The sequence below is a fragment of the Orycteropus afer genome, unplaced genomic scaffold, assembly GCF_000298275.1.
Source record: "Orycteropus afer afer isolate SDZICR_OR568_19922 unplaced genomic scaffold, OryAfe1.0 scaffold00007, whole genome shotgun sequence".
In the NCBI taxonomy this organism is placed as follows: Eukaryota; Metazoa; Chordata; class Mammalia; order Tubulidentata; family Orycteropodidae; genus Orycteropus; species Orycteropus afer.
The window spans coordinates 27,198,519-27,219,855 of NW_006921594.1; the positions used below are offsets into that span (position 1 = coordinate 27,198,519).

The 21,337-nt window shown below is 35.3% G+C and overlaps 1 protein-coding gene across 1 annotated transcript in view; it reads right to left on the minus strand.

The window, feature by feature from the left end:
• Positions 1–21,337, minus strand: part of SEMA3A (semaphorin 3A) — a 298,555-nt gene that overhangs the window by 180,892 nt on the left and 96,326 nt on the right. The window contains exon 4 of the mRNA XM_007944923.2: positions 6,792–6,911. Within this exon, the coding sequence (XP_007943114.1) occupies positions 6,792–6,911 (120 nt within the window). The remainder of the gene's footprint in view (positions 1–6,791; positions 6,912–21,337) is intronic.

Sequence of the window (21,337 nt, forward strand, 5' to 3'; positions counted from 1 at the left end):
TGGCTAAGACACTTGCCTGCTAACCAGACGGCTGGCAGTTCAAACCCACCAGTCACTCCTCGGAAGGAAGGTTGGGCAATCCTACTTCCGTAGTGATACTTCCTCGGAAACCCAAGGAGGGGTCGCTATGAGTCGGGTTTGACTCGACGGCACATAACAACAACAACAACAAATATATATATATGTATGTATATTAGTGTTGGCTGCATATGATCCAGTCCTTAGATCTACATTGATCTGTTCTGAATGTAAATGATATTCAAAAACCTTGAAATATAGATAACACACTCTTTTAATAAGTGATTGCTAATGACATCATTAGGAGCTCTGGTAGCATAGTGCCTAAGGCACTTGACTGCTAACCAGAATGCTGGTGGTTCAAATCCATCAGCCACTCCTCGGAAGGAAGGTTGGGCAATCTACTTCCGTAGTTATACCGTCTCAGAAACCTAAGGAGGGGTCACTATGAGTTGGGGCCAACTGGACGGCACATAACAACAACAACAAGAACAATGACATCATTAAGGAAATAATTTAGTTTAGATTCATTTATTTTTCTGGCAATAAGAGAGCCAGATCTGCTAAAGCATGTATCTAACTAGTCTGCTAGTTGAGAAATGAATGCTAACATTTCCATTGTCACTATTCTTAGAAACAAAACTTGAAAAGTACTGTAGGGAAACTTTTTATAATTGAACCAAATAAGTGGTGGAGGGTAAAAGGACAATAATCTCATAATTATGCTATTTATAAAACAAATATTCAGGACAAGAAAGTCAAACAGTAAAATGGTGATCTGAAGCATTTTGAACCATGTTATAAGACTGCTGGTTTGGATTTTTGTCTCTCTCTCTCTTTTTTTCCCCTAATCTTTTACAAAAATTGCTCTTATGTAACCTTGTTTCTAATCATAACTTAGGTTCTCTATCCCTCTTTTGACAACAGTTCTGTCTATTTTGAGAGACTGCTTTACTGATAATATTTAGAGTTTAAAATTTTACTAGTTCATGGAAATAAACCTTGGTAAACTCTTGGAGGTCACTTAAAATCTATGTACTATGAAACTTTGCCTCAAATACAACAACAGAGTATTTCTTTACTTAATTTGGAATATAAATGGTGATATTGTGTATTAGGCATTGTAACTTGTGAAGACCAACCTTCCAACATGATGCAAGTATTAGAAGAAAGGAAAACCTAGAAGCCATTATAGACTTATTCTAATCATGTCTGGCTTAGATTGGTAGACCAAAGGAAGGATGTACTACCTCTGGGGTAGATAATGAGTAGCCCAGAAAAAATTGCCAAAGAATCTTGATGTTTCACAACTAGACTAGCCTGTTACCAAGAAAATACAAATTCCACTGTCTGATCTAAGACAAAAGCACCACCTCATTGCTTTGTCAAGATATATAAATTTATCAGCTTTACCGTTTCTTCTTAGAAATAAAACTGTGCTCAGTTGGACTAAATAGCCTATTAAATTGAGAGACATAACTCAATTAGGACGGCTTACATTAGATGTATAAATTAGCCAACAGAGCACTAGCCGTCACTTAAACAGCATTCTGGTCATGGGGATTGTTGCTAAGAGCATTTTACTCAGTTTTGCATAAAAATGCACTTCTATTCTTAGTGGAAGGAAAGAACTGACAAAACATATTTTATTTTATATGTAGATATATTGGTTGTCATTTTAGAAATGACCTTAGAGATAGCTATTAAGCCTCATTGCATTTCTTAATGTTCCTTTGGTTCTGTCATAAATTGAGATCATGACATTATGAGAGTATTTACAGAGTTAATACTTTCCAGCTCTCATCTGGGTCCACCTTTCTTCAGATTTCCTGCCCAGTGCCTAGAAGAGGCCCATTTGGAATTTGAGAAAACATCCACAGACTTCTTTGAAAAGCTATACTCCTCCTAAATTCATACTTTTTTTATTAACAGATGTAAATTTGAGGGGGAAATACCATATACTATAAGCCATTTGGGAGTATTCCACCTCTTAAGAATGGCTTACAGTTGCCATTTGAATGGCATGGATGCTTAGAGTATAAACTCAAAACTCATCTGCACTCTAGCTCTGAATCGTTCTTCTGATGAACTCGGCATGTATTTTATGATAAATACACACATGTGGATGAAGTATGTGACCTCACTGGCAGCTATCTACTGTGTCAAGTGTTATTGGCAGATAACCAAAAACTGATTGACAACATCTTACAGAACTGAAGTTAATTAATATGTCTACTAATTCCCAAATGGGAGCTCTGGTAGTGCAGTGCCTAAGGCACTTGACTGCTAACCAGAAGAATGGTGGCTCAAATCCACCAGCCACTCCTCGGAAGGAAGATAGGACAATCTACTTCCATAGTGATACTGCCTCGGAAACCCAAGGAGGGGTTGCTATGAGTCGGATCTGATTCAGTGGCACATAACAACAACAACAATTCCCAAATGTACCACAGGAAAAAAAAATCTATTTAATACAGCCATCAATGACATATTGTGTGTGGTCAGAAGAAAGTCACTATACAACAAGAGTAGATTTTGGAATATAATTTTCAAAAGTGGAGATATTCCTATTAGATTGCTAGGAGTGTGAAAGGAAGTTCATTTTCAGAATTAAAAGACAGTGATAGGGAGTTATTCAGGAAGCCATTCTATCATTACTTAACAGGATCTCTGAATTTCCTACAACATCTGAAGCTGTTCTTGAATGATAAAAGGAACACTGATTTGCTTCAAAAGTGATGTCTTTATTTATATGGCAATCTGTCATCTGACATGTTAAGTCCATAATGTCATTTTCTAAGAATGGGGTTTCAAATCTCTTGAGAACTTAATGTAAGACAATGAGTTATTTTAAAGTAAGAACACTGCAAATGAAAATTTTGAATGACAAATGTTCATAAAAGCCATGATAAGAATAAAAAACAGTCTTTTTATTTTCTACAATAAAATTGTTTTTTTATTTCTAAAAGCTGAAAAGTATTTTAAAAAGAAAACTCATCTCTAATTATTTCATATAGTACTATACATGCTATTTCTAAATTAGAATCTGGGAGAAAAATGTGTCCTTGCTGCATCTGAAAAGACATCTATGTAAATAAAAAAGGATAAACTCAAACTTAATGAGAGCCTGTGAACTCTGATCAAACAACCCTGGCCTTCATCCTGATTACTACTATATTTCTTTTTCTTCTAATCCTTCTGTTATCATCATTCTTTACCTAACTGGATGGAACATGCATTTTCTCCTTTTCTCAATTTCAGAAAAAAAGCATAACTTTAAGTTCAAGGGTAGTATTTTAAGTACCACTATAGATCAACTTAAAGCATTCTCTCTTAAGGCAGCTTAAGCACTAAAAATTAAATTTGATACAGTCTAGACAGCCTATCTTGATAATTTATTTTCCAGAATTTCTTAGATAGACTGTCTAGACTGCACTAAATTCCCCAAGTAACTGCACAATCACTGTCCTTCTGACCTCCTAAATAGTGTGGAACAATATTTCCCAATCTATGGTTACCATGCAAATCGACATCACTGAGCTGCTGAAGGAGGGCCTTTCTCAAAAAGCAATATGTTTCAGGAAAACACTTGTTCCCCAATCTCCCATTTCAAAGCAGCTCAAGCAAGAATATTTATACATTTATTATTTGGATCAATAAGTTCTGGGTAAATGGCCTGGTTCTAACTTCTTTGAATCCCTACTTACTCACACCTAATGCATAGACAAGTTAATTGATAATGGGAGAAGGAAATGTGTTATTAAATATATTAAATAACAACTCCTGAATGCAAGGAAAAAAAAAAAAACGTGGCATTTTTGGAAACATGATAAAAATTCAGGAGCAATTATCATTTAAATTTAAAAGTCTATCAAGATAATCTAAACTTCAAATTAAAAATGGAGAAATTAAGATAAATGAAGAATCACCAATAAGAGCCCAGAATCTATAATTTATTCCCTTTGAAGAACTGAGTAACATTTAAGTAGAAAATGAAACTTAATTACAACCAACAAAGAAAACAATGACTTTTAGCCTGAGATGCAGGTTTACATTTCTAAAAAAATAATTGTCTTTTCCTCTCCCCAGAACTTACTATCTATCAGGCAATATTTAGCTTTCACAAATATCATTTGAGGTATAAATTATTTTCCTTACCATGTTCTAGATTTGAAACAGAAACACAGAGGAATTAAATAACTTGCTCTAGACCAAAGGTGGTGGTGGTGTTGTTATTTGCTGTGGAGTCAGACCTGACTCATAGCGACCCGTCCTTGTGTTTACGAGGTGGTATCACTACTGAAGTAGATTGCCCAACCTTCCTTCTGAGGAGTGGCTGGTGGGTTTGAACTGTCAACCTTCTGGTTAGCAGTCAAGTGCTTTAGGCACTATGCCACCAGAGCTCTTAGACCAAAGGTAGGACACCCGAATTAGAGGCCAGAGGATATGCTTTTAATGATAATGGGATTAGAACTCATTGAGTTTCTATGAAAACACAGTCAGTGAGTCACATCCTGTTAAGATGGTTGTTGTTGTTGTTGTTGTTATGTGCCGTCGAGTCGGCCCTGACTCATAGCGACCCCTCCTTGGGTTTCCAAGGCAGTATCACTACGGAAGTAGGATTGCCCAACCTTCCTTCCGAGGAGTGACTGGTGGGTTTGAACCGCCAGCCTTCTGGTTAGCAGTCAAGTGCTTTAGCCACTATGCTACCAGAGCTCCTGTTAAGATGGTTAGAAGGTACCAAACTAAACCAAACTCACTGCTGTTGAGTCAGATTGACTCATAGTGACCCCTCTTTGGGTTTCTGGGGTGGTATCACTAGGGAAGTAGTTTGTCCAGTCTTCCTTCTGAGGAGTGGCTGATGGGTTTGAACTGCCAGCCTTCTGGTTAGCAGTCATATGCCTTAGGCACTATACCACCAGAGTCCCCAGTTAGAAAGCAGATGGACGTAATAAGTCAACCTCAAGTTTAAAATATATGACCACTGATGATCAAAGAGGTTTTGTTTAGCTTCATTTTACATATTATGAAACAGATTCTCAGAAATGGTAAGTAATTTTTGTAATGCTCCATAACTCTCAACATTCTTTTCATAAGTGGATGGTGAATGCTGTTAGTGTAACACAGCTAGTAGATTGCAGAGCAAAAGCCAGATGACACCAAAGTCTATGTCTTTTCCACTAATGAGTGCTAGAAACTTATCTCCTGAGTCCATTGCCCTGTACAGTATAACAACACTGGCATATATAAAAGGGTGATATGATGGAAAAGGAGTTCTCTAGAGCTATCTCTAGAATACAGAAAAATGGGACAATCATTCTGGGCCCACTTTAGAAGATTTTCCTCATTACTATCAACATAGGTGAGAAGGAAGTAAAGAGGGAAAGATTTATCCAGAAGGTGGTTAAAAACATTTAAGTGTACAAAGTCTCTAGGACCATGCACATGAATGTCATCAACATCAGCCAAAGAATTTAAGTAGAACTGCCTTTCCTTAAGGTTGTTCCATACTTAAGACTCTTGGGAATGTTGGTAAGTACAACATATGTGCTTGCAAGGGACAGAAAAAGAAGGGTGCAGAGGGGGAGGTCATGGCCTGGTGAAGCGCATGGCCTAAACTGGTGAAACCTTGGGAAAGTGTCCTAATCTTTTCAGGCTCATCAAAAAAGAAAAAAAAAAAAATTATTTATTCTAGATATCACATAGTCTCTCAGGATTCTCTAAGTTACCTTATTATGCAATGGAGGTACAATTTTGATCTCCAAGCCTTTGGACCCAAACTATTTTGGTCTCCAACCCTTTGGACCAAAACCACACATTTATAACACTTTAGAACACATTAAGAAAACTTTAGAATAAGAAAGTTTAGACTTTAAATTATATAGACATGGCTAACATGTAAATTATAACTTATCTTTAGGATTCCAGAAATCTTCTGGGAACAAAGCCTTTATTTATCAAGGATTTATGAGTTCCAATTTGGAAGAAATTTATGGCACAAATGATTTTCTTAGCACATGAGTACTTTTTCTTTTTTCAGAATTTTGTGCCAAAATAAAAAATATGAAAGTGTTTATAATTGAAGACTATTGATAAACACAATTTACTAATTTTAATATTAGCATTATCTCCACTGAATTTTTCCTTAATATATATATATTTTAACCCTGGATTAGCTTTAATATTCTCACTAAAATATCTTTTTAAAGGAATGCAAGAATTAATATTCTTTTTTTTTATGTACAACACAAAACAATAACAAAAAAAAAAAAAAGAATCCCAACAACATAAAAGCCAAGCTTGGCTCACTCAGCAAGAACACAAATGTGAATAATTTAGGTCAAACATGAGATCAGACCATTGTGTACATGGACAGCATTATTTCTTAATCCCCAGGCAGAAGAAATGAACTGGGTGGCAGACACTTCTGGCTGAGGATGGAAATAGTGAGGAAAGCTGGCAGTATACAAATGAAGGAGAAAACAGTGCACATTCAGCCTGCTGACATCTGCTGCACAAGAAAACGGATGGGACCCTGTGATCCAGGGTGAAAACAAATGCTTTCCTCCATCCTTCCCCCTGTTCCACAGTTATTGTTAAGTGAGGTCTCATTCTTTTCACATTCACAGATTAAAATTAATAACAGCATTTGAATTTGAAGTAGGTTCTACTGAACAGTGAACCAGAAGTTAAACAAACTGAAGAAACATATAATAAAGTATTTGAATAGCAAGGGGTTGTGACAAACACTATTTTTTAAAAGCCAATTTTACCTCAGGATGATGTCCAATTTCAATGTAGGTGCAAATTGGATGAAAAGCCCCCGTTCCACAGGCATACAAGTGAGTCTGATTATAAGCCTTAAGCACTTTGATGAAATTAGCACATTCTTTCTGTAAGGAAAAAAAAAAAGAAAGAAAAGAAAACAAGTGATTTCTAGTGGTCAGCATGACTGAGGAAACCTCTAGGGTGCTAAGCATGCTCAGATTTTTTTGTGTGTGTCCCTCTCACTACATTTTTAGGATTTGTTTTTTATTCTTTAGTTTGCTCACATTATTATGTGAGTTAAATATATAAAGTTCTTATTCTTTTGGGGTCAAATGTAATGTGCCCTTTCACAGCTCTCTCATTAAACAATTTCTAATTTGCTTGTAGAAAAGAAGGAATTCATAGATAACCAAAAATCACTGGTGACTTTTCTAGAAATGAGGAAAAGCAAGTTATTTGGTTAATTGATTAATTACATAAGGAAGGCAATGGTGAAAAGTTTCCTGGAAAAATAAGCTTTGAGTTTACTTTCTGAAAAAGAACAGGAAAAGATGACACAACCTTGATTATATATGATATTTAAACATCATTAGTAACCCATGGGAGCTCTGGTGGCATAGTGCCAGTAACCCTGAATGATGAGCAACTAACTTTGAACTTCAGTAGAGCTGCATGCTAATGAGCTCTAAAGACCCTAACACCTCCTGCAAAAAATGTCACTTCAGCCTCAAATACAAGCTGGGTATATTTAAAATAAGACAGGGAAGACAGTTGAGTTGGGAATATCTGTCGTCTGAAGGATATTTTATAGAGTGATATGATAAGTAGATATTATCAAGAGTTTCATGGACATCCTGAACCCATACTTGGACACTCCCAATACCCAATGAGCATGAACTTGAGATAAAGAATTTCCTACAAGAAAATTCTAATCATGACTTAATATTTACAGAAATTAAGACACTCTTGGCATTCATTTCTTAAATGAATAAGAAATAGAAAATAAGAAATAGTGAATTGAAAATATGTTCAAATATGCAAATGAACACATATATGCTAAATAAAAACTTCAGTGAAAATTATTTTGATACTGATAATAGATTTTCCTAACTAGTTTAAAGTTTTTTGCCTACAAATATTTGAAATTAAGAAACAAATGTATGAGTATAAACGCAAAGGTCAAAAGCAGACTATAGTTAGTGCAAGCAAGGCTGGCAAACACTATAAAAGACTAGGTTGATCCTGGCACTTCTAAGTGTGTTGCACTCACAGTCAGTCAGTTTTTATAACACGTGACTTTTCAAGTGAAAGGTCAGAGTGCGTACAGGCCTATCAAGTCAGTTGGAGTTTATAATAGCAGATACATTTCAACTTCACCTTTATGTTCAGTATTTGCTGCTTTTTTTGGGGAGGTCTTAATTCTGTTTTCCCCATAAAATAAGGAGCAAGCAGCCACATTTGAACAGAATAATTGACATTTAAATTCAAATAGTTATTGTGCATCACCACTGGTTTTTGTAGGATGAAATCTGATGATATGTTTTCCTAACTGTGAACTAAACCATCCTGAAGTAATAAACAAAAGTTCTAAGTTATGAATCCTTATGGTAGCTTAACATATATTGAGTTGTTTTGATGGTAACTAAAATAAATGTATACTTTCTTCCACTGTTTTGCTACTTAGATACTAAATCTTTCTTTTGTACAGTAAGGTATTATTACATATGCAATTAAACTCCATAATCAACTGATTTTGCAAGTTGCTATAAAGAAAATGTCTGCTCTTAAAGAGTATATGCATTCTCATCTATGCTTCACTTTGAACAGAGTAAGTCTTGGGCAAAACTTCCATAACTCTTAGCAACAAACTCCTCATTCTGTAAGAAGCCTCCCTCTTCCCCAAGAGGAAAGGGCATGAACACCGGGCAGAGGAAAGAGGTTGTGGAGAGGGAAACATCTGATAAACTCATTTACAAACGAGCCATTCATGAGTATTACCCAAAGGATTAATCTGTACTCTTAAAATAATTCAATCATTTGCAAGGAAGCCATTTCCAGGAACATGTTTTATAGCATCTCTTGCTTTGAAACATGTAGGTGGCCACATCCTCTGCTTTTATATAAAGACAGCCATCCCTGATTGTGGACTCAATATTATAGTACTCAAGATTGTAAATAACCAGTTTCAGCACCATATGCTGAGACCAAGAAATTGGCTGTGTATATATTGGTAAGCAAACGAACATTCTAATAATTAACAGTGGCAGACCCAGATGGATGCCTTGTTCATTTTAGAAAAGAATAGGCTTTTCGTTTGCATGCCTTGCATTTGAAGTTATCCATGCAATTTTGTACATAAACCCAGATTCTCGAGTTCTATCAGGAACCCCAGTATATTCTAAAAATGTATCTACAGACCTCAGTTCTCCACAATAGGAAAAAAAAAAAAAAGAAAGTATTTTGGGAATAAAAATAGTTAGGAACACATATGAAGGCTCACATTACTTCAGTAACTGTAATGAAACCTGATATAGAATTTGTGAGGTCTTTCTCTCTTATAGGTGCTCTGGTGGTGTAGTGCCTAAGGCATTTGACTGCTAACCAGAAGGTTAGTGGTTCAAACCCACCAATCAGTCCACAGAAGGAAGATGGGGCAATCTACTTCTGCAAAGACTTACAGAAATCCAGTGGGAAACCACTGCCTTGGAAACCCAGTGGGAGTCGCTGTGAGTCAGAATCTACTTGATGGCAGTGAGTTTGGTTTGATTTTGGTTTTCTCTGTTATAGATCAGATAACTCATAATTTTTCAGTGACTAAGTTTGACCTTCCATGGAAACTAGCAGATTATAATTAATAATTGAAAAAATCTCCAGCTTTCTGAAAACAATGGCATTGGGCCACATTGACTATCATAATTTTAATTTGTTCTCTATTAAGTGTTATAGAAGAATCACTATAATATGACAACTATGCTTCTAAAGACTGCTGGCAAAATATCAACCACAGAACTATAGTCATAAAATTTGGCAAAGTGCTCTACTGAGAGTGCTGATAACTGAGTCTACCTGATCTACAATGCAACTGGATCCACCTATTGGCCTAGGGCCTGGAATGATCCAGTTAATGTCCCCACTGAACTCTCCTACTTGGCAGCAGGTTGTATCATTGCCATGCCCTGGGGGTAAACTCAATATGATTTTGAAAGTGAAGCCTGATGCAAATAGAATTTGGGCTTAGAAATTAATTGGGCTCAGAGTGTGTTAAGGCACTTGAATTGAAACAAAGGCATTGAAGGAAATACTTTCAAAACGGGTTAAAAATAGCAGAGAGGAGACTCATCCAAAACAATGGAGGAGGAAACAATGAATTAAAAGCACTGGACAGAGAAGAACCAAACACTTGAAAGAGAAATTGTGAGTAAGGATTTGTTCTTCAAACAGACCTACATAAAAGAATATCAATCCTGTCATTCATTTGCCTTCGTTCTCCAGCTTGTTACTGCCAAGGTTTTTGAGTGCTCCAAAACAGGATATTCATTTTATTGGGAAGCAGTTTAGGCATCCTTCTGAAAAAGAAGGAAGCGTGGCAGAAAAAGGAAACACACTTCACACATTTCTGCTCCAGGGAGACAGAAGAAGAGTGTTTCTGACCTTTTCTTGAACCATGACGATTCTTAAGACTCAGAATGTAATGTACTTTTTGGCATTCTACTATTGCACTGCTTTGCTCGGCACTGGCGGATTTACAACATAATAAAGAGAGTGTAAGCAGCTAAAAATGAATTCATTTTTCAAACCTTGATCCATTCTGGAATTTAAGTTGGTGCACTCAAACAGGTTTAGCAACAAGTTGGTTTCCCAAGAGTCAAGGGATGATGCTGACCTATTATTTTACTACAATATACTCCAGATCAAGAGCATTATACATTGTTAACTTAGTTTAGAATTAAAAGTAAAGCAGTTTTGAGCCAATAAAAGCCAAGGCCACACCTGAGGATCAATGATTCATCTTCCTTAGTGACAAACCATTTAAACTTATTTTAAAAAAGATTTCTAGTGTTTTAAAATGAAATGTACAAAGGAATTACACATAGAGAGATTAGCCTGGAAAAATAAATTAGAAAAAAATGTCTATGCCCAGAAAAAACTACAGGGGTCAAATCCACAGTGATTCAAAAACAAACATTATGGATATGCAGCACTGATTAGACTATGTTAGGTAGACTTTTCCCGGACAGTTACAAAAATAAAGTTCATCCATCTGTCAAAACAACTGCTCCATGCATGAAAATTAAAACAGAACTGAGGTGTTTTTAACTAACTTCCGATAATTATATTTTCTACAGAAGAATATAAGTTACCTCCAATTCCCATTATCTCTTTTTGTCCTTTTAAATCATGGATGGAGCAGTAAATTTTTACTCTAAATAAGAGAGAGGAATAAAAAAGAGAGAAATCTATGAACAAGGACAATCTGTATTCCAATATAGTCAGCTCAGCATTAAATTAAACAGCTTGCTCTGGTTCAAATGTAAATAAGCCCAAAATGAAAAGATATAGTACAACATTGCCTCAGGTCAATGAGCATGTAGGAGAGCAGGGCCTGAAACTGATTCGTTCCAGTTCAATCCCCTGCTGAGAATTCGCATTTCCACCCCAGATATACTGAATCAGAATCTATATTTTAACAACATTTGATACTATACATAATAATCACCTGTAGATAAGAATCACCTCTGGATCTTGTTAAAATGTAGATTCTGATTCAGTATATCTGGGGTGGAAATGCAAATTCTTAGCAGCAGGTTGAACTTGGATTGAACTGGCTCAAAGCCCTGGGAGAGACAAAGGAGACAGAGAGGAGAGAGAGAGTGATGGAGGAGAGAGAGAGGGGGAGAAAGAGAGAGAGAGAGAGAAAGAGAGAGAATTTCTGTCCCATCGGTATCTTATGTAGAAATATTTTAAGTAAAATCTAACAGATGGGGAAACTAAAGAATTTTCCTATCATGATGGGTGGATACACTTCTGTGTGGAAATCCATTAATAAGCTTAATTCCTGAAGTTAATCTGTTGACTTTCTTTTTCTCTGGTCAATTTTTTTTGGCAAGCTAGCTGAATATTAGAATCTTCGTGCCAAAGCAGTAATCCTTGAGATTGTTCCTGTCACTCACTTTATCCTTCCTTCTATTTAAGCTGTTCCATACTTATCTGGCAATAATGTTTCTTCATTTTTTTTTTTTCTTTTACCATTGTTCTATTGCAGCTGTGATCAGATCATTTATACTCATGTCTTCCTAATACTTCAGCATTCACTAAAGGATGTTACAAATCTCTTCTTCAAAGAGGCATATCTATTAAAACTACAATTTAACCATGTTCTAATTATAATAGTAGCTGTTCAATGATGCATTTATGGCTTGGAATTATTGAACACCCACCTTACAAAAAAGTGAATAGGCTGTTATGTCCATTTTGGGAGGGGAGTCATTTTTTTCTTTACTATTTAAAGAATAATTACAAAATAAAACCAACTGACTTTTCCACCATGATGTTTTCAATTTTTTGAATTTAACATTACTTTTAAAAATTCTGTTTGAACTAGGACCAAAACAATAGCAATTATTTCACAGTTAGTTGTTTAAGTTGTAAGCCTATTAATATTTATTGAAAAATATCATGTGTGAAAATATGGTAAATGAGAAATAGATTTAAAATTGTCTTAACTATGTGGTAGAATAAATGAAGATTGTGTTTACAGGGCTACCAAATCGTTTTATGTAAATGCTCTCACGTAAGTTCTGAATTGGACTAGTTTTCTCCCTCTCAGGTGACTATTTTGAAGTTTTATAAATACTGTTTAAGGTTCTGTAATTTTTTTTTTTTCTTTCAAATTACTTGAAACCTTCAAACTTGATCAAGAATGAATATACACAAGGCACTCCACACTTACTGGTTCCATTGTCATCGAGTCACTTCTGACTCATAGTGACAGAACAGAGCTGCCCCCACAGGGTTTCCAAAGCTTTGTTCTCTACAGGAGCATACTGTCTCATGTTTTCCCAAGTAGCAGGCTGCTAGGGTCTAACTGCTAACCTTTGGGTTAGCAGCCAAGTGCTTCAACAATGACACCCCAAGCTTCGTGGCTTTCTCTATTGACTATAATATTAGTTAGAGCTGCCCAATGAAATTCTCTTCTGTTATTTAAAGGACCTCTGAGTACTTTCAAGATGAAAGTCCATATGGACTAAGAAGGTGATAACATCTATTTTTAGGCTTATGTTTTCTTTTATGTTGTACATATGAGGAAAAAAAAAAAAAAACACTGCCATGGAGTCAATTCTGACTAAAGGATATGGTAGGACTCACCCATAGAGTTTCAAGGCTTTAAATCTTTATGGAAAAAGATTGCCACATCTTTCTCCCTCAGAGTGGCTAATGGGTTCGAATTGCTGACCTTTTAGTTAGCATTTGAACACTTTAACCACTACACCACCAGGACTCCTTAACATTGTACTATTGTTGTTGTTGTTGTTATGTGCTGTCGAGTCAGCCCCGACTCATAGCGACCCCTCCTTAGGTTTCCGAGATTTAGTTAATTGTTTATTACATTTGTGCCATTGATTGGCTTTATTAGGAATTGTACTGAGTCAACTTAGGTAAGTTGGAACTATATTTCCCAGAATTTCCTTTTCCATGTGGTTCTAGGTTAAGATTAGCAAAAAGAAAAAAAAAATTTCATGAGATTTGACAGGCAGAAGGTAAGCTGCAACAATCAAACTCATAAAATGGTTGTGATCTGCTGGTAACTTTATGGGTGTGGGCCAGAACCTATCCTCCAGCCCCCACCAGATGTTTTACTTTAGCTCCTCCAACACCTGGACTTGATATATGTATGGTGCTAGTTATTTCTACAAGTCATCCAAATCATCAAGTTTGGAGATGGTGAAAGACAGACTTGGGCTGGGATTTGTCCTTGTTCTTCCCACTTTTGTCTAGTGTTTTGTCTCTACTGACAACTTTGGTGACCAACTGTAACTTCAGGGGCACTAGGAGCTCTGGTAGCATAGTGGCTAAGGCACTTGACTGCTAACCAGAAGGCTGGCAGTTCAAACCCACCAGCCACTCCTCGGAAGGAAGATGGGGCAATCTACTTCCATAGTGATACTGCCTCGGAAACCCAAGGAGGGGTTGCTATGAGGCAGGTCTGACTCGACGGCACATAACAACAACAACAACACTAGACTCAAGCAGTAGCTTTCCATAGATTTCTTCTACATATCCCACAATTATATAAAGTCTAATCCCTGTAATACATTTCTTTTTCCTATCACTAACATAGTTTCTGGTCTCTGATCAAAACTTAACTTATAAAAGGGTCTATCTTTCTATCATAAAGCAGCTCATTGTGATATATAATGTAAAATAAGATTTGTTTAACCCATATAAACAAACAAACAAAAGGTCATTATTTGATTATTTCCTTTTAAATAGGTATGGTTCCTCCTTTTTAAACACATATTGCATTTTAGAATCAATAAACTACATTGATTTCATTATCATTTCAAATACAATACTGAAAAATACCTTTTAGGATTTAATACATTTGGTATATATATGATATAGCTGATACTTAATATCTTATATAGTGTATAGTAACAAGGCTTGGCGGCAGAGTGGTTAAGTTCTTGACTGATGACTGAAAGGTCAATGGTTTGTTAAAATCTTGGCTGCTAGCACAAAGGTTAATAGTTTGAACTCACCAGTTGTTTCACAGAAGAAAGATGTGGTAGTCTTTCCATAAAGAAACCATAGGGTGCAGTTCTAGTCTGTTCTATAAGGTTGCTACAAGTTAGAATTAACTCGATGGCAATCGGTTTCATAGTATATTTTGTGTGTTTAGCACCTAATTCAAATGTACTGATGATAAGCTTAAAGAATATTGCATGCTGAACATATAAAAACCAAAAACAAAGCTTCAATTCTTAGTCTTGTGAAACAGAGTCAAGTTTTTTAGCTGCCATGAGTTTTGCATTACATTTTCCATATCATCGCTAAAATGCTCTAAATAGAAATATTTAAAAATTAAAATGATATAAAGAAAACATTGATAAAGTTTCATGATATTTTGTTTAAGGGTGATATTTTTTTTCTACACTTGTAAATCAATTAAAGAAAATATTCCTAAAGTAGAGCAGATTTCTTAAGACACAGCATATCTAAGAAAGTTATTCCCAGAACTTACGTTAAATCTGTTATAGCATTTGTGAAATGCTATCCGCAGAAATGAGTAGAAATCCATTGATTAAGACAGTCAAGCACATAATGAAGAAAAATCCAAAAGAAGACTATTAGAAGCTTCACGTCAATTAGACGTGGAACAGCTTGCTAACGGTGAAGTCAGAAGACACTGGCCAAATCTTTTTCCCAGAACTGTCCAAATCATTCTAATGAACCTTATAGAGGACAAATTTGCTTACGATAGTCTAAAAGTATGTACACTGATGCAAAGTGTACTGTACTCCAAAAATATGTACATGGATGCATACTGTGCTGCACTCTAAAAGTATGCATACTAATGCAGTGAGTTAATGTTGTACAATCACATCTCAATAATAATTTGTCAACCAGTGCCAAATATTTGACTTGCATTCCAGTCATTTAAGAATGCAATTGAAATGTCCAATATAAAGAAACACCACATACTATCTCCAAACCCTCCAAAATTTTTCATAAAATGTCTCTGTTATAAATGCTACTTTGCAAATATACTTAGTCTTCTAAACTTTACATTGTAGTTCTAAAATGAAAAGAATATCCAAATAAACTAGGTTAATATATTTGAGAATTGTCCCTGGCAAATCAGACATACATAGTTACCATCTTATTTTGTTTTATTAGTAAAATATGTCAATTTAAGAAAAGAATAAAATCTAGGGTCTCTAAAATAATTTCAATTGCAAAGCTTTCTTTGCCATGGAATTTCTTTCTAAGATGCATCTCTGGGTTTTCCAATTGCTTTACAAACGCCTTTGTGCAGGGATAGAAAACACAACATATTTCAAGTACAGATGTAAATTCTGGGTCTTTGATCTGCTATATTTACCTTTGATGCAAAAAAAAAAAAATGAGTACCTTATTAACTAAATACGACCTGCCTGAACTAGCTATGGTTTTCTGGGTGTGCAAACAGTTCAGCCTTCGGTTACTAGCTGAAAGTTTGGAAGTTAGAACACACCAGAGATGCCTTGGAAGACAGGGCTGACGCTCTGCTGTGACACACATAGGGTCACCATGAGTAGGAATCAATTTGACAGCAACTAACAAAAACAACAACAAACATGTTAACATACATGATCGCTTTGGAAAAATGCCAGGTTTATAGTAAGTTCTCAGTAAATGTTAGCTCTTACCATTATTTCTTCTAGATGAGAAATTAAAACTGCAATCACTCAGTTCAGTTGACCTGATATTTACTTCCATGTAGAAACCAACAGACACAATCAAACACTAAAATCTATGCCAGTTTCTGTGACACTTAATAAGACAAGGTTTTCACTGACCTTCATTAGAAATCAGTCATCCATACATCTATAGTGTTATCAAGTGTAATCATGGGAATAATATTTTTAAATGAATAACTTGATCATAGATTCTCATTTGTGAAATTACTTACAATTGTCTACAAAAAAAATAGAGTCAACATTGTCGAGAACGCTGTGATTTTACCCTAATTATGAGATAAAAAGCTAGCCTGACACAATTTCCTGAGCACTGGCTGAAGATACAGATCTCCTGGGTCAGGAACAAAGGATTATGTTACTCACAGAAACAGCAGTAGCAAGAGTATTGGCATTTCTTGTCCCAGTTCTCCAAACTCCAATTCCTACTAGTTACATGTGCACATTCAGTGAGTTTCATTATAGGCAAGGAACTTTGCATTTAGGGAACTTGAATATTTTATAATAGGTATGAGCACATCAGCCCTTAGCTCTAGAGGGGGATTTTATGTTTATCCTACTGAGCAGTACAAAAAGCTGCCCTTTGTTCCAGGAACAGTCACTATCTTTACTTCCTAAGGCTGTTCACAGACTATCCCTTTGCTTCAGAGGGAGACACTATGTATGTTCCAGCTTCTTTATGGTACGAGGTTCTTAAAGAATTGTGTGGCATGAAAGCAATCAGTATCTCTCTTCATAAAACTTATGGGAAATTATCTCCTAAAAATTATGTGTATGGATTCTGATATTTAATGAAATCTTATGCATTTTGTGGGTTCCAAATTAGGAGGAAATTCTAATTATCCACTTGACAAATTTTTATCATGCCTTAAATTGCCTAAAATAAAAAGTAATAGTTGGAGTCAACTTTGACCTGTGAAAAACTAAGTTAAATTCAATGATAAACTTGTGTATATTTTACTATACTTCAATTTAAGATGCACGTGCAACTTCAAATTGTCACTTGAAAATTAGTGTTGCTATATTCCTGCAATTTGAGACATGACAAATTTGATGAACATGTTATATCACAGAATTGTAAGTAAGTATGTAACAACTAAGTACAAAAATACATTTTAAAAATCTCTCAAGAATTACAAGTTGCCACAGTTCAGGTGCATGATGTTACTCTGAAATGTTTCCAAGAATAGGGATATTATGAGAATCTCCTTTTTTTTCCCCCTCAGATGGTTGAAATTTTTATTTCCAACTATGTTCAAAATATTTCTAACAGTCATACGGTTGCCATTTGGTTTTATTGAAACTTACTGCAAAGAGAGATGGCTGAGTAGGATAAACAAAGAAGATTCAGAGAGTTATTGATTTGAAACAGATTCTTTTACCAGCTTAGTGTGTATTCAGTTTTCATTTGCAAAACAGGGTCAAAGCAGTTAAGCCATCAATAAAAATGTTGTTGTGAATAACAAAGTGGATTTTAAGCATTAGAAAAAATATCAAAAAGTGAGAGTAAAAGGTGGATGATAGCAGTCAGAACTGAGGTGTCTGGATTTTATTGATCTCCTTATGCAGTATCTCTGTTCAATAATATGTACATATTATAAAAATTTTCAAACATCAACTCTCAAGTGAGAGCAATGGAATAAGTCATGGGTATTTAACTACCCTAATGATAAGAATGCCATAGTAATTTAAAGACCAGGGAAGAAAGTCATATTAGTATGATGACATGTTTTATAGCCTTTATATTCACTTCTAAAATAGAAAGAAAAGATTTAGATTAATGCTGTTGTCAGAAGTGTTATTACCAGCAGGAAAGAAAGGGGTTAGGGGAAGACAGCACAGAGACTACATGGATGTGTCCCAGGCTTCAGATTTCCTCTTTCCCACAAAGACCCTGCTTAACGCTCATACTCCAGCTGCTGATTTAACATATGTGTTTGATGTAAAACTGAGTGAAGAGGAATGATGGGTTGTGTCTTCCCAGCTATATGAGAAAATGGGGAGTCTCACTTTTCTGCAGGGTGCTACATTCAATGACACAAGAACTATGTAGGTTTAGCAGAGTGCCAAGTCCTGATTTCCCAGTTATTGTACTATGTCAACCATAAAAATGAAACTTCACTCTCAACCATACGTAAGAATTGCCCCCTCTCAAGTTTGTAGAATTAGCCAGTATTGTTACTGCTTTACTTCTCCTATTGTTTCCTTGCATCTAAATCATCATCTGAGAAGACAGCAGTTACTCAGAATGGTTTATTTAAAAGTGCTTTATTCCCAGAGGACTTTTTGAAGAAACAGTGACTAAAACCAGGAGTCAAGGGTAAACTCAGCCTTTAGAAAACTATCAAGAACACTCAAGGAGGTCGTTACTCTACTTTTTTATAAATGTTCAAATCAGTTCCTATTTTGGTTACAATTCTATCTTGGAGCTGATGGCTGCAAAAACCACTCAAGCCTCATTCTTGTGGTTTTTAGCATCACAAGAGCACTTTGAAAGGAATTACTGACTATAAGTCACAGATGACTATTATGTACTCAAGAGACAGTGAAGAATTTCTATCAAACTCTTCATGTATCATTTCACAGCTCAAGTGCTGAATGAAACAAAACAAAACAAAACAAAAAACTCTTTACCCACCCTTAATCTTTTTTCTAAGTGGTTATTTAAAGAAATATTGTTTTTTTAAAAAAATGCTATTTATTTTCTTTAGCTTCTGAAAAAAAAAAAAAAAAAAACCTCACTGCCATTGATTCGATGCCGACTCTTAGTGAACCCTATTGGGTTTCCAAGGTGATAAATCTTTACAGAATTAGATTGCCTCATAGTCCTTCCACAGAGTAGCTGGTAGGTTTGAACCACCAACCTTCTAGCTAGCAGTCAAAATGCCTTAGGTATTATACACCAGAGCTCCTTTCTTTAGCTTATTAAGTAAGAAATATTACAAATCTCAATAAGCCAATTTTTGGTTATCTCCTAAAATCATACCTTAAGAGAAAAATGGTAAAAAAAAAAAAAATGGACTCATAATTTATGATAAAAAATTTAGTCAATAAATTCCATGCATTCTATTTAGATACATACACTGAAATACATATTTATGCCACATGAATTGTAAAATGAATTTTAGTAAAATTCATTCTAAATGCATCATGTATTTTGAATAAAACATCAGTAAAAAATAATGTTATAGGATCAAAATGAAGTACCAGAAAAATAGTATGAAATATATTTTAATGTTTAAGTGAAACCCAAGAAAAAATACATTTTTCTTTGAACTAAAGTATCTGAAAACTATTGTGATTTTCTTTCATGAAATTCACTCTATGAAAATCATTACAGTTTTATTGACTTAATGCTAAATGTAGAGGGATAACGAGAGTGCAACATTTAATAATGTTACATTAATTAGTTGATATTTGAAAACATCTGTGTGGCTAATGCCTCCACACCATTAAACTTTCAAAAACTTACATCTCTTAATGTACACATAATTACCGATTGTATGAGGCATGACTTATAAGGTTTTGGATTTTTTTTACAAGACACAATGGAATGATCAGTTACCATTATTATACTTTATCAGGCTTGGTAAATGTCATGTCTTAGTTCCTTTTAACTTAGTTTCATAAAACTCATGTTGTTGTTATTGTTGTGTGCCTTCGAGTCAGCCCAACTCATAGCAACCCCTCCTTGGGTTTCCAAGGTGGTATCACGATGGAAGTAGATTGCCCAACCTTCCTTCCGAGGAGTGGCTGGTGGGTTTGAACTGCCAGCCTTCTGGTTAGCAGTCTAGTGCCTTAGGCACTATGCTACCAGAGCTCCTATAAAACTCATAAGCACCTTATATAAATCTGGAAAATACAATTAATAATAATCTTCTCAGAGAAGAAGTGTATAAGGCAGTGGATGGAGTTATCCATAGAGCATTACTGGGGTCCAGACTTTATTGCAGCTGCCAAACAAAGGACATTGGGCTAACACCAGAGTCCTCGTTTTTTTCTTTCTTCATTTTTTTTTTTTTTTTTTTTGAATTGGCAGCAGCTGGAGATCAATAATCATAGAGGAGAGACAGGAAAGGAGACAAAAAATACCATAAAGAGAGGACATGCATTCATGAGAATTTGGAAACCACAAACACAAAAGAAGCTATCTCCTTTCTTAGTTATGGAGTTGGCTGATTCCATCATTAAATCAAATATGCTCACCAGTTGACTTCAGAGATTGTAAAATCCAGATGCTTTGACAGATACAGTTGTTATTGTGGTGTGATCTGGAGTCAACTCCAACTCATGGCAACCTTATAGAACAAAGTATAACTGCCCCCTAGGGATTGCTCAGCTGTAATTTTCACAAGAGCAGATCACCAGGTCATTTCTCCTGAGGAGCCCCTAGTGATTTCAAATTTCTGACCTTTCAGTTACCAGCTGAGCACATAACCATGGCACCACCAGGGCTCATTAAGTATGGTCAGTACCTTCAATTTACAAACTGAATCACATTCAGGACAGTTCCATGCTTCAGTGTTCATCATCATTAAAGAGGACTAAGCTAATTTTCTTAGCAATGCTGTCACTTAGAAATTGTTCAAACAATTCTGTTACATATATAATATTATAATAATAATAAAAGTTGATATTATAGCCTATATAATAATTTGACTTGTGCTAATATGAGCTTTAAAAGAATTCTCTGAGCTGATTATTATTATACTCACACTCTTGATGAGCCCAGAGAAGGTAAGGGATCTTCCTGAGATGTTATCATTAACTCTGTTTATAGGCAGGTTCAAATCCATGTATTCTACATGACAGCAAGAACTTCTTCAGGCATACAGAAATTTTGATCTCAACTTCTAGCATAAGACTCAGGACATTGCAAACATCTTAAAGAAAATATTTGTAAAGAATTTACTGAATCTTTATATTTCCTCATCAGGAAAATGGACATAATGTTACCAACTTCATAAGATTGCATTTAACACTTACACTGTACTAAATAAACTGGTATGGCTTTTCTAGCCATAAGTCTTGTAAACTCTGGGGTGGAATTTGCTGTGAGCAACTGAGGAACTTATGATTGTTAAAGTTATCCA